This window comes from Phyllobates terribilis, unplaced genomic scaffold (assembly GCF_046119375.1).
Source record: "Phyllobates terribilis strain yellow unplaced genomic scaffold, ASM4611937v1 Scaffold_11__3_contigs__length_659146591, whole genome shotgun sequence".
Taxonomy (NCBI): domain Eukaryota; kingdom Metazoa; phylum Chordata; class Amphibia; order Anura; family Dendrobatidae; genus Phyllobates; species Phyllobates terribilis.
The window spans coordinates 152,850,522-152,865,190 of NW_027362771.1; the positions used below are offsets into that span (position 1 = coordinate 152,850,522).

Sequence of the window (14,669 nt, forward strand, 5' to 3'; positions counted from 1 at the left end):
ATAAAAGGTGGGCACCATCTTAGTTCAGTGCAGAGAAGTCTGAGCAGAAGTGGCAGGGAGCAGGGGCTCTGCATGAGCTCTGCTCCGGAGGCGGGCCTAGTAACAGAGGCCCAGGCCTGCAAGAGGGAGAAGGAAGGAAGAGGAGCGGAGAAGGCTCCAGGAACGAGGAATGAAGGGATCCCAGGGGTGCGGACGGGCGAGTCGCCACCGCACGCCCGAATCCACCTGCGTGGAGGGGTCAGGCCAAAGGGGGAGACCAGTCCCCGAACTAGTGGAGGCAGGAAACGACCCTCAGCTAGAAACCGGAGGTTCTGACATTTTATGTGGCGGCGCAGCCCCTTGCTCCACCCGCTAGGAAGGCACCACATAGGGTCAGGGAAACTGGCGCCAAGTTTACCAAGAGGAGGCCCGAGGCAGCCGGACAGAAGTGTTGGTAAGAAAGGCCAGACAAAGGACACACAAAGGGGGTCCTGTGAAGCGCTCCAAAGTTATCTGGGAGTTGTCTGAGCCCCTCACCTGGTGAGCACAGTACGACGTGGGCAGCCGTTACCTGCAGACGTGGTCTGGATAATAAGAACTGTGAGTAAAGGCCCTGAACTGCATCACTGACTCCGTGTCGTTACTGCTGCTGCCCTGCACCATCACCCCCATCCTCCGCATACACTGCCCTGAGGCTATACTCCTCCCGTGGGGAGTTATGCTACGCTCTGCTGCACCCACAACACCAGCCTTAGCGGTCTGCCCTGTAGCGGCGGTTCACTCTGACCGCAATCCACGGGTGGCGTAGTCGGACATTTAAACATCAAAACCACATAAATAGTTCCGCCACTGGTTTGACCACCCTGAGCCACGGAACCGGATCGCCGCCACGAAGACTACAACCACCAGCATCCACCAAAAAGGGTCCGGCTCCGGGTGTCCCAAGGCCCAGGGGGTGCGTCAGAACATTTTCATCACCTTTCACAATCACCAATGGGACAAGGCAGGGATGTCCTCTGTCCCCTCTCTTATACATCCTAGTGACGGAGCACCTGCTCTCATCAATTCGCCATAACCCCAATATTAGGTGGATTGAGGTGGGAGGCACCGAGTACAAGTGCTCTCTATTTGCTGATGATGTCCTAGTATATATCACTCAATCACATATATCCATCCCTGCTGTTATGGCTGAAATAGATCACTTTGTTAAATGGTAAAATTTTAAAATCAATGCAGCGAAGTCTGAGGCCCTCGATGTCTCCCTCCCTAAATCCATATAGGATTCCATCCAGTCCAACTTTCCCTTTGCCTGGCCCTCACAGGGTATCAAATACTTAGGAATTCCTATTCATAGAGACCTCTCCCATCTATGTTATCTTAATTTTGGGCCCTTTATTGAACAATTCCATACAGACCACGGTTGGCAAGTTAGAACTGTAAGATTCACTACGTGAACCACTGGTGTTTTGTGGAAAAGCACATGTACACCGCGTTCCAAATTATTATGCAAAAAGTGTTTAGGAGTGATAAGGGAAGAATTTGTTTGTTTGTCAGTTAAACTCATTGATGGTGATGTGTGTCAGGGCTCTTTATATCACTGTAAGCAATTGCAGACACCTGTGCTAATTAGTTTGGCAGGTGTGTCCAATAAAGGCAAGACTACTTAAGAAGGCTCTCTCACATTATTAAGCAGCCTACATTTTCTGCCAAAATGGGAAAGAAAAAGGATGTGTCGGCTGCTGAGAAGCAACAAATTGTGGAGTGTTTAGGTCAAGGCATGACTACAATCAACATTGTGCGATGATCAGGATGAAGTGTCTTGGCAATCAAGAAGTATGTAGCTGATTCACAGTACACACGTGTGCGTGCTGATAAGGGCAAATTGAGGACTCTTTCCTACAGGCAATTACGTCAGGTTGAAAGAGCAGCGGCAAAAAAGCCTTGTCATAGCAGCAAACAAGTTTTTGAAGCTGCTTGTGCCTCCAACGTCCCCCGAACAACAAGATGCAGGGTCCTTCAGAGGTTTGCAGCTGTGCATACGCCATCCTGTCGACCTCCTCTATCCACTTCACACAAGCAGAAACGGCTCCAGTGGGCCAAACATTACATGAAGACTGATTTCAAAACTGTTTTGTTCACGGATGAGTGCCGTGCAGCGCTCGATGGTCCAGATGAATGGAGTGGAGGATGGCTGGTTGATGGACACCCCACGCAAACACGGCTACAGCGCCAACAAGGAGGAGGTGGAGTAATGTTTTGGGCTGGAATCATGGGGAGAGAGATTGTCGGCCCCTTTAGGATCCCTGAAGGCGCTAAAGATGAACTCCATAATGTATGTGGATTTTCTCAAACAGCACTTCCTGCCATGGTTCAAGAAGAAGAACCGTGTATTTCACAGCAAGATCATTTTTCTGCATGATAATGCACCATCTCATGCTGCACATAAAACATCTGCATCTCTGGCTGATATGGGCATAAAAGGGGACAAACTTATGGTGTGACCCCCATGCTCCCCTGACCTCTACCCCATTCAGAACCTTTGGAGCATCATTAAAAGGAGTGTCTATGATGGCGGGAGGCAGTTCACATCTAAGCAACAGCTCTGGGAGGGTATTCTGTCCTCATGCAAAACAATTGAAGCAGAAACCATCCAAAACCTGACAAATTCAATGGACGAGAGAGTTCAGAAGCTCCTTTCGAACAAGGGGTCCTATGTGAAAATGTAACATCACCTAGAATAAAGTTTTGAGTTGAAAACTGTTTGATTTCAGTTTCTAACAACCTGCTAATGCTTATAATTTCAAAAATGACCATTTTTTTGGTCTTTATTAAAATGAAAAGGTTGATCGAAAAGTTTGGGGGATCTAAGAGTGTGGCAACCCAGTAGTCATGATTACTTCGAATTCTGACAATATGAGGGTCATGCTGCAGGTAGTGCAGCAAGAAGGCACTTATGCGTCTTGCGCATCTCGGAGCCCCAAAATTATTTTCCGGGCTAGATGCAGCTAAAAATTATTTTTAATTTTAAATCTGGTGGAGCTTATTATAGATGGCCTAATAGGATCAGTGCTGCACACTGCTACAAAGCCCAAATTATTTTCCAGTCAAGATACAGATAAACATGATTAGTAATTTGAAAGCTTAAAACGGTTGGTAGGGTGATTTTAACCAATCATCAAGCTTTTACTCTCCCCAGGATGACACAGGGGTAGAAAAGTCGTTTCGGATCCATGATTTGTTCATCTTTATGAACGTGAGTCTGTCTACATTATCAGTGGAGAGCCGCGTGCGCTTATCTGTCAGCACACCACCAGCAGCGCTGAACACACGTTCAGACAGAACGCTGGCTGCGGGGCATGACAAGATCTCCAAGGCGTAAGTGGCTAGCTCCGGCCATTTATCCAGATTGGAAGCCCAAAAAGAGCAAGGGTCCAGTGACATAGTCGTGGCTTCAATGTTTACTTGGAGATACTCCTGTACCATCGTCTCTAGGCGTTGACTATGTGTCAGACTTCTTGTCTCCTGTGGCCTTGCAAAGGATGGGCTAAAAAAGTGGTGAAATGATTCCGCAAAATTGATGTTACCAGCAGATACTGTGGTTCTGTTACGGTTTGAGTGCTGAACACTTGACGGTCCCACGGTTGGCAAGTTGGAACTGTGAGATTCACTACGTGCACCACTGGTATTTTGTGGAAAAGCACATGTAAGATTCTGCAACAGTCTCTGCTGATACTCCTGCATGCGTGCATCCCTTTCTATGGCAGGAATAATTTCTGCAAATTTACTTTTGTACCGGGGATCTAACAGTGTGGCAACCCAGTAGTCAGGATTATTTCTAATTCTCACAATTCGAGGGTCATGTTGCAGGTAGTGCAGCAAGAAGGCACTCATGTGTGTTGCGCATCCAGGAGCACCAAGTCCCTGTTGTGTTGGTGGCGAGGTAACAATCATGCTTCCTTCCTCTGTCCTCTCCCCCCAACCTCGCACAACAGAAATGTGATCAAGGTCTCCCTCATCTGATGAGTCTTCCATCAGTTCGTCCTCCACTTCTTCCTGGGCTCCTGCACCTTCCTCACTAGTTTGGCTGCTACCATGCGCCCTGGTTAAACCATCTCCCCCACCCTCACATGCCTGCCGCCTTGGTGCTGCCGACCGTCTGGACCTTGCAGATGTTAGCCCTTCCGCATACAACTCCTCCTCCTCTACTTCCTCCACCTCCTCTTGTGCCACCACCTGACTCCGAATTCTGTTTAACATGTGCTCCAGCATGTAAATCACCGGAATAGTCATGCTGATAATGGCATCGTCAGCACTAAACATCTTCGTCGCCATTTCAAAACTGTGCAGAAGGGTGCATAGGTCCCTGATCTGAGACCACTCCTCCAGCGTGATTTGCCCCACCTCTGAATCTCGTTGGCCCAGGCTATACGTCAGAACGTATTGCACCAGGGCTTGTCGGTGCTGCCACAGTCGCTGCAACATGTGCAGAGTTGAATTCCACCGGGTAGGCACATCGCATTTTAGCCGGTGAAGTGGCAGGCCCAACGACTTCTGTAGAGATGTAAGTCGCTGAGCTGCGGGATGCGAACGGCGGAAGTGAGCACACAGCGACCGTGCCCTCTGCAGAAGGCCATCTAGTCTGGGATAGTGGGCTAAAAATTGCTGGACAACCAGGTTCAACACGTGAGCCATACAAGGCACGTGTGTGACATTGCCCCGGCGAAGGGCCGCACCCAGGTTTGCAGCATTGTCGCACACGGCCTTCCCTGGTTTCAGGTCCAGTGGAGACAACCATTCATGAAATTGGTTCTCCAGAGCTGACCACAACTCCTCAGCTGTGTGACTCACATTTCCCAGACATTTCAATGTAAAAACCGCCTGATGACGTTGAGCCCTACTGCCAGCATAGTAAGGAGGTGTGCAGGATCCCTTCTGCGCAGTTAGAAAGCTTGTGGCATGACCAGACAGGCTTTGGGTGCAGGTGGAAGACCGAGAGGAGGTTGAGGAGGCAGAAGCAGTGGAGGAAAAATGACATAAAGAGGATTGACGCACAACTCGTGGGGACGGCAAGACTTGGACAGCAGCCCCTTGTCCTGCTGTCACCATAGTTACCCAGTGCCCAGTCAGCGACATGTAACGCCCCTGTCCATGCCTACTCGTCCAAGTGTCTGTGGTGAAATGCACCCTGTCACACACAGAGTTTCTCAAAGAAGCGGTGATGTTGTGTGCGACATGCTGGTGGAGCGCAGGCACACCTTTCTTTGAGAAGTAGTGCCGACTGGGCATCTGGTACTGGGGCACTGCGACGGACATAAGGTCTCGAAAATCCTCTGTGTCCACCAGGCGGAAAGGCAGCATTTCTGTAGCCAAGAGCTTGCAGATGGTGAAATTCAACCTCTTAGCTTTCTCATGGCTAGGAGGAAATGGTCTTTTACTTGTCCACATCTGAGGGACCGAGGGCTGGCTATTGTGCTTAGACGGGGTTGATAAGGGTGTCCCCGGCAAACTGCCGGTCTGTGAGGAAGATGCAGGCGGACATGTTAGGTTGCCTTGATCCAAAGGTGGTGCTATCGATGTCGGACAGCGCTCAAGACCAGCTGGTGTTACCACCTCCAAAGAAAATGATGACCTGCCAATCACGCTGGCTGTTGCGGGTAAAGAGGTGGCAGGTCTGCGCCTCAAAACAGGTGTGACTGCTGTCCCCCCAGTCACAGAGGATGAAGAGGCCGCGGATGCACAAGATATGGCAGACGGTGGTTGGCCCGGCCGGCTAGACCGCATTGTAGCACACTGAGCTTCCCACTGCAACTTATGCTTCATGTCCATGTGCCGGTTCATGCATGAAGTACTCAAACTATGTATTTTTTGGCCTCTACTTAGCTTTTGCTGACAAATGTTACAGATAACACGAGTTGGGTCATCTTTATCGATCTGAAAAAATGCCCAGGCTATGCAAGGCTTAGCACCCATGCGACCTGAAGAGCCACCACGACTTGTGGTGAGAGGCAGAGTTGTGTTTGAGGATGCAGTTGTTGACGTGCTTCCAGTACTACGTCTCTGTCCAGGAAGGCGCAACCTGACCTCGTCGTCACTAGCATCTTCCTCCACCTCCTCTGCTGACCTCATCTCTTGGCTGACTGTGGGTTGACAGTAAGTGGGATCTCCGACCTCATCATCATCACCCTGTGCGTTATCACACCCGTCGTCCTCAGAGCCAACCTGTTCCTGCCCTGACAAAAAACTAAAGTTGTCGCTCCAATCAGGTATTTGAGTCTTATCATCGTCTTCCTCATTGTCTCCACCAACAGGAGTTACAGTTTGGGAATGAGGGTCTACATTATGGTCAGAACCTTCTGCGTCTGGTCCTGGATCCGACTCATAAAGATTCTGGGCATCAGTGCAGATCATTTCCTCGTCTGGATTCACAGAAGCGCTGGAGTCGACCTCTGATTCCCAGGCTATAGTATGAGTAAACAGCTCTGCAGACTCAACCATCTGTTCTACCTCATACTCAGACGGGCAGCTGGAGATTTGGGAGCTGTGAGGAAGCAAGTGCGATTTGGGTGACACCTTTGAGGACTGGAGTATTTGTGATGTTGAAGTTGATGTGGAGGAGAGCCCACTTAAAGGAGCACTTGATATCCGTTGAAGCACCTGCTGTTTTTGTGCCTCATCTGGAATTTGTAGCGATTGGCGTGGCCGTAAGAAAGGGATCTTATCACATTGTCCGCTAAAAGAAGTAGACATTTTAGTTTGGCTGGAAGATGGTCTTTCTTCTGCACCTACCCCACGGACACAACCTTTTTTCCCCTTCCCAACACGCCTATTCCCCTTTCCACCAGCAGCAGGCCTTTTTCCACTCATTTTGGTGGTTAACTAATTCACAACTCTGGAGTTGTTTGCACAAAAAAACAATGGATGGTAACCGAGCAGAGCTGAGTGGCCAAACTGTGGTATTAGGCCAAAACTATTGGCTGGGTTAGATGCAGAAAAAAATTATTTTTAATTTGCAACCTGATGGAGGTCAGTATAGATGGACTAATAGACCAAGTCCCACACACCGCTAGAAGCCCAAATATTTTTTCAGAGCTAGATGCAGAAAATTTTTTTATTCAATTTGCAACCTGATGGAGGTCAGTATAGATGGACTAATAGACCAAGTCCCACACACCGCTAGAAGCCCAAATATTTTTTCAGAGCTAGATGCAGAAAATTTTTTTATTCAATTTGCAACCTGATGGAGGTCAGTATAGATGGACTAATAGACCAAGTCCCACACACTGCTAGAAGCCCAAATATTTTTTCAGAGCTAGATGCAGAAAAAAATTATTTTTAATTTGCAACCTGATGGAGGTCAGTATAGATGGACTAATAGACCAAGTCCCACACACCGCTAGAAGCCCAAATATTTTTTCAGAGCTAGATGCAGAAAATTTTTTTATTCAATTTGCAACCTGATGGAGGTCAGTATAGATGGACTAATAGACCAAGTCCCACACACTGCTAGAAGCCCAAATATTTTTTCAGAGCTAGATGCAGAAAAAAATTATTTTTAATTTGCAACCTGATGGAGGTCAGTATAGATGGACTAATAGACCAAGTCCCACACACTGCTAGAAGCCCAAATATTTTTTCAGAGCTAGATGCAGAAAAAAATTATTTTTAATTTGCAACCTGATGGAGGTCAGTATAGATGGACTAATAGACCAAGTCCCACACACTGCTAGAAGCCCAAATATTTTTTCAGAGCTAGATGCAGAAAAAAATTATTTTTAATTTGCAACCTGATGGAGGTCAGTATAGATGGACTAATAGACCAAGTCCCACACACTGCTAGAAGCCCAAATATTTTTTCAGAGCTAGATGCAGAAAAAAATTATTTTTAATTTGCAACCTGATGGAGGTCAGTATAGATGGACTAATAGACCAAGTCCCACACACCGCTAGAAGCCCAAATATTTTTTCAGAGCTAGATGCAGAAAATTTTTTTATTCAATTTGCAACCTGATGGAGGTCAGTATAGATGGACTAATAGACCAAGTCCCACACACTGCTAGAAGCCCAAATATTTTTTCAGAGCTAGATGCAGAAAAAAATTATTTTTAATTTGCAACCTGATGGAGGTCAGTATAGATGGACTAATAGACCAAGTCCCACACACCGCTAGAAGCCCAAATATTTTTTCAGAGCTAGATGCAGAAAAAAATTATATTCAATTTGCAACCTGCTGGACGTCAGTATAGAAGGACTAATAGAACAAGTCCCACACACTGCTAGAAGCCCAAATATTTTTTCAGAGCTAAATGAAGAAAAAAATTATTTTTAATTTGCAACCTGATGGAGGTCAGTATAGATGGACTAATAGACCAAGTCCCACACACTGCTAGAAGCCCAAATATTTTTTCAGAGCTAGATGCAGAAAAAAATTATTTTTAATTTGCAACCTGATGGAGGTCAGTATAGATGGACTAATAGACCAAGTCCCACACACCGCTAGAAGCCCAAATATTTTTTCAGAGCTAGATGCAGAAAATTTTTTTATTCAATTTGCAACCTGATGGAGGTCAGTATAGATGGACTAATAGACCAAGTCCCACACACTGCTAGAAGCCCAAATATTTTTTCAGAGCTAGATGCAGAAAAAAATTATTTTTAATTTGCAACCTGATGGAGGTCAGTATAGATGGACTAATAGACCAAGTCCCACACACCGCTAGAATCCCAAATATTTTTTCAGAGCTAGATGCAGAAAAAAATTATATTCAATTTGCAACCTGCTGGACGTCAGTATAGAAGGACTAATAGAACAAGTCCGACACACTGCTAGAAGCCCAAATATTTTTTCAGAGCTAAATGAAGAAAAAAATTATTTTTAATTTGCAACCTGATGGAGGTCAGTATAGATGGACTAATAGACCAAGTCCCACACACTGCTAGAAGCCCAAATATTTTTTCAGAGCTAGATGCAGAAAAAAATTATTTTTAATTTGCAACCTGATGGAGGTCAGTATAGATGGACTAATAGAACAAGTCCCACACGCTGCTAGAAGCCCAAATATTTTTTCAGAGATAAATGAAGAAAAAAATTATTTTTAATTTGCAACCTGATGGAGGTCAGTATAGATGGACTAATAGACCAAGTCCCACACACTGCTAGAAGCCCAAATATTTTTTCAGAGCTAGATGCAGAAAAAAATTATTTTTAATTTGCAACCTGATGGAGGTCAGTATAGATGGACTAATAGACCAAGTCCCACACACTGCTAGAAGCCCAAATATTTTTTCAGAGCTAGATGCAGAAAAAAATTATTTTTAATTTGCAACCTGATGGAGGTCAGTATAGATGGACTAATAGAACAAGTCCCACACGCTGCTAGAAGCCCAAATATTTTTTCAGAGATAAATGAAGAAAAAAATTATTTTTAATTTGCAACCTGATGGAGGTCAGTATAGATGGACTAATAGACCAAGTCCCACACACTGCTAGAAGCCCAAATATTTTTTCAGAGCTAGATGCAGAAAAAAATTATTTTTAATTTGCAACCTGATGGAGGTCAGTATAGATGGACTAATAGACCAAGTCCCACACACCGCTAGAAGCCCAAATATTTTTTCAGAGCTAGATGCAGAAAAAAATTATATTCAGTTTGCAACCTGATGGAGGTCAGTATAGATGGACTAATAGAATGATGCTATGCCCAAAAGATTTTACTTCACTAGGTGCAGTAAAAAAATTGGTATTCTATACACAGGTGGTATATCTTGCAACACAGATAGGCTACTCCACTGACTAACACACTCTGCAATAGGCCAAAAAGGATTAGCTTTGCTAGATTCAGCCAAATGCTGTGAAAAAAACTTGCACAGCACTGGCACAGACCTGCCTGGCAAAAACTGATAGGAACTGATGTAACCTAGTCCTGAAAAGGACTCCAATTACAATTAGTCTTTACTCCCACAATCTATCTATTTAAGAGCACAGACCTGCCTGATAAAAGTCGTAGGAAATGCTGTAACCTAGTCCTTAAAAGGACTGCAATCACAACTATTCCCTACTCCCAAGCTATCTGTATATTTGTGCGAAAATTGGCTTGAAATTAACAAGGTATAGCGCACACAGCAACAGCGGTGCCGTCTAACACGCAGCTGCAGCAGTGAGAAAATGGTGGCGACGGGGAAAATGGCTTGGTCTTATAGGGCAAGGACATGTGACATACACTGCCAATCACACATGCCCTTGCTTGTGTGAAAAAAAGCACTTCGCTCCGTGTGTGCGCTGCTGATAGGCTGACAGATTGCACCTCCCCACTGCAAATGCGGGAAAGAGAAAAAAAAATGGAGATCTTCATTGTTCCTGCAGAGATCCATCCCCTGCCCCTCCCCCCGCCCCGCTGTACACTCAAACTGCGTATTAACATTAATTTTCATCATTACTGAGAAAAAATCCAGTTATGATTTTGGTGCACGAACAGTTATCGAACATAACCTCGAACAGCCGAATTTTTCTCAAATTGTTCGTGTTCGCCGACCGGCTCGAACACCGCCCAAAACAGCTCGAATTTGAGATTGGCGAACAGTTCGAGTAGAACAACGCTCATCTCTAGTTAGGATGTATAAACTGTGAGTGGGGGGATGATGCTTTACTGCATCTGAATGGTATATTGAGATTTATGCCTAGATCTGTAGGAATTATAGTGGACTGATCAATTCACCTGTGTTGTCAAGTCACTTGTCCATTGAATACAATGGGCATATTAACTAATCTATTTTTCACATAGATGCACCTAAACATATTCAAAAACATGGTGAATCATACATGGTGAGATGTAAATAAGGCTAAAACTTTTAACTTTCAACTCAACTGTGAGTCTGAAGTTCACTTGATACTAACTATTGCTATTTTTCATACATTTAATAAAATGTACTGTGTATTCTCCAGATCAGGTAAAGGAAGAGGACATAGCTGTTTATAAAGGGTTATTCTGTTAATAGGAGGACACAGCTGCCTGTACAGGGTTAATTTGAATTTCTTACCATATATTACACAGAAACAGCAACAAGCAAACCACCCAGAGAAGGCTGTATGATTTACCTGAACTGCTGCTTCTATCCTGCTCCTCATTTTCCTTCTGAAGCTGCTCCATAATATAAAAGATCAATTTGATTTTGCCACATATGTACCTATATTTAGCTTGAAGGGGCTCTCATGTGCTGTGCACACGCTGCACTCTCCAGGCTCAAGAAAAAATGGTATCAGCTCAGAAACAAGAACTCTCACACAGCTGTCAAATAGTGAGGCTCCTGTCTTAAGCCGACTTCAGTCTCTTATAGGGCCAGAGCTTTTATCTCTAAATTAGTGAGGCATTTTTCCAATTATATATATATATATATATATATATATATATATATATATATATATGAGAAAATGTATATTTGGTCTTGTTTTACTTGGGAGATGGTCAAGGATGTGATATGTCCTCTTCAAAATGTCTACCTGCTGCCATCATAGAGGAAGCTTGCACTATTGAAATGTATTTAGCAACTATTAAGCCCAATAAATACATCTTCAGGAAGCTCCTAAACATAATACATTTAATGAATAAAGCTTAGCAAATAAAGCTTATTAAATTACACCTAAACCTATATGCTTGGAAGTGCTCTATGATAACTATATTTAATAATTATTCACATTTAATTTAACTGTCGGTTTGGAAGAAGCAACTTCCTCTTAGCTCTTTTAGGTCTAATGAAGTTAAACCTTTTTCCCCTCTACTTTTATTTTCATTTTCAGAGCACAAAAATGAAAATTTCTGAAGACTTAAAGTTGCATCCTAAAACATAAAACCACTGGCATTTCCTTTTTCAAAAGATATTACTAAATAAGCAAAATGTAAGCTTGCTAGGAAACAAACCCCCCCACATCAGTTGATTCTTCAATATTGAGTAAAGGTTGAAATATTCTTTTATGACTAGTTTCAGACTGGACAACTAGTTTTTAGTGGATACAATAGGAGAAATCAGTAACCCGGTTAATATAAATCCCAACTCTTATTTTTTTATATAATTTTGAACTTTAAAAAATGCAAAAATTTTCTGTTGTTACTGTATTTGTTGAAGCATGTCATTTAGAAATCAGATTACCTGGTAATGTTTTACGGTGTTTAACTTTATAATATTATTCTCCTTCATCACATTAGAAGAATCTATGTCCAAGAGTTCCTTAAAAGTCTGACCATGGTGAAGCTCTGATAATGAAAATGGAACAAAAGAGAAAAAAATCTAATTTGTCAATGATGTAACCACTTGTTTTTTACAGTTATATTGTGCAACACTAAAATAGTAGGAAAAGAAGATTAAACAAGTCTAAAGCATTATCTGGGTCATATATGAATATAGTCACACCAGTTCTGGAATAACTGCTTTGGAACATACTGTATTGAGCATGAACATCATATGTATGGAGGTCTGCTCTAAGGAGAATGGTGTATTGCTTTCCAATAGCATAAATGAAGCTGGCTGACAAAATGGTCTCCACCTGAGTGATGACAATGTTTGGTAAAGGTAGGTGTGAGGAGCTGCCCACTTACTAAAGACTATGATACTTTTCCAGCACGGACTACCATTTTCATCAATATTATTATTGTGTGTTATTAGTGATTTACTTGTTATGTTTTTTATAGTTCTGCTTACTTGTCAGCATGTAAGATTCACTTGTAAAATGTCCAGCATTCTACTAATCTCATCTTTATCTCAGGAGTCCATTGTTTCAACAGCCAATAATCTCATTAGGTGAGTGTAGATTGAGTCACAGTGGAGCAGTCACCACAAGGGGTCTTACAGGCAGTTTCAGGTGAAGGCTTCTAGAATATTCTTTATTGTTTTAGCGAACAGTGAATGTTTAAGGGGGAGGGTGTGATCACTTCTGACCTGGGAGGGGATTGATCCCAGTGGAAGAAAGTGGAGACATGTTTTAAAGTCACCAACGACCTACTAACCGCCAAATCCAAGCGACACTACTCTGTCCTTCTCCTTCTTAACCTGTCATCTGCCTTTGACACAGTGGACCATTCTCTCTTACTTCAGACTCTCTCATATCTCAGCATCACAGGCTTGGCCCTATCTTGGATCTCCTCATACCTAACACACAGGACATTCGGTGTCTCCCACTCACACACCACCTCCTCATCTCGCCCCCTGTCTGTCGGTGTTCCCCAAGGCTCAGTACTAGGACCCCAGCTCTTCTCCATCTACACCTTCGGCCTTGGACAGCTCATAGAGTCTCACGGCTTTCAGTATCACCTCTATACTGACGATACACAGATCTCCCTCTCCGGACCTGATAGCACCTCCTTACTAACCAGAATCCCACAATGACTGTCTGCTATTTCATTTTTCTTCTCTGCTAGATTCCTAAAACTTAATATGGATAAAACTGAATTCATCATCTTTCCACCATCTCGCTCAACCCCCCCACATGACCTATCTAGCAAAATTAATGGCTGTCCACTCTCCCCAGTCCCGCAAACTCGCTGCCTCGGGGTAACCCTTGACTCTGATCTCTCCTTCAAAGTTAATATCCAAGCCCTTTCTACTTCCTGCCGACTCCAACTCAAATATATTTCCCGGATCCGCACATTCCTCATAAATGAATCTGCAAAAACACTAGTGCACGCCCTCATCATACATCTCCTCCATACATCTGTGACCTAGTCTCCCGGTACATACCTGCATGCAACCTACAATCCTCAAAAGATCTCCTGCTCTACTTTGCTATTATCTCCTGTTCCCACAATCGCATACAAGATTTCTCCCGTGCATCCCCCCTACTCTGGAATGCTCTACTCCAACACATCAGACTCTCGCCTACTGTGGAAACTTTCAAAAGGAACCTGAAGACCCATCTTTTCCGACAAGCCTACAGCCTTCAGTAACCCTCGCTCCACCACACCGGTGCACAACCAGCTGTACCCTCACCTACTGTATCCTCACCCATCCCTTGTAGACTGTGAGCCCTCGCGGGCAGGGTCCTCGGTCCTCCTGTACCAGTCGCTGACTCGTTTTTGTTCAAATTATTGTACTTGTTGTTTGCTATGTATACCCCTTTTAAACATGTAAAGTGCCATGGAATTAATGGCGCTATAATAATAGATAATAATAATACACAATTGAAACCAGAAGTTTGCGTACACTGTATAAAAAGACACATAAGCATGTTTTTCTCAATATCTGACATGAAATCAGAATACACCTTTCCCGTTTTAGGTCAATTAGGATTACCATAATTTTTAATATTTGACAAATGCCAGAATAATGAGAGAAAGAGAATGTTTTAAGGGATTTGTAATACTTACTGCAAAGTCAAAAGTTTACATACACTAAGATTACTATGCCTTTAAACAATTATGGCCTGCCCATATGATGATGTCATGTTTTTGGAAGCTTCTGATAGTTTTTTGCCAACATCTGAGTTAGAGACACACCTGTGGATGTATTTTAATGCACACCTGAAACACACTGATTCTTTGTGTAGCCTAATGGGAAAGTCTAAAGAAATCAGCCAAGATATCAGGAATAGAATTGTGGACTTGCACAAGTCTGGCTCATCCTTAGGTACAATTTCAAGATACCTGAAGGTGCCTCGTTCATCTGTACAAACAATTACACGCAAGTACAAACAAGATGGGAATGTC

The 14,669-nt window shown here is 43.7% G+C and overlaps 1 protein-coding gene across 1 annotated transcript in view; it reads right to left on the reverse strand.

The window, feature by feature from the left end:
- Positions 1 to 14,669, reverse strand: part of PLXNC1 (plexin C1) — a 262,942-nt gene that overhangs the window by 50,258 nt on the left and 198,015 nt on the right. Inside the window, exon 23 of the mRNA XM_073651689.1 lies at positions 12,121 to 12,224. Within this exon, the coding sequence (XP_073507790.1) occupies positions 12,121 to 12,224 (104 nt within the window). The remainder of the gene's footprint in view (positions 1 to 12,120; positions 12,225 to 14,669) is intronic.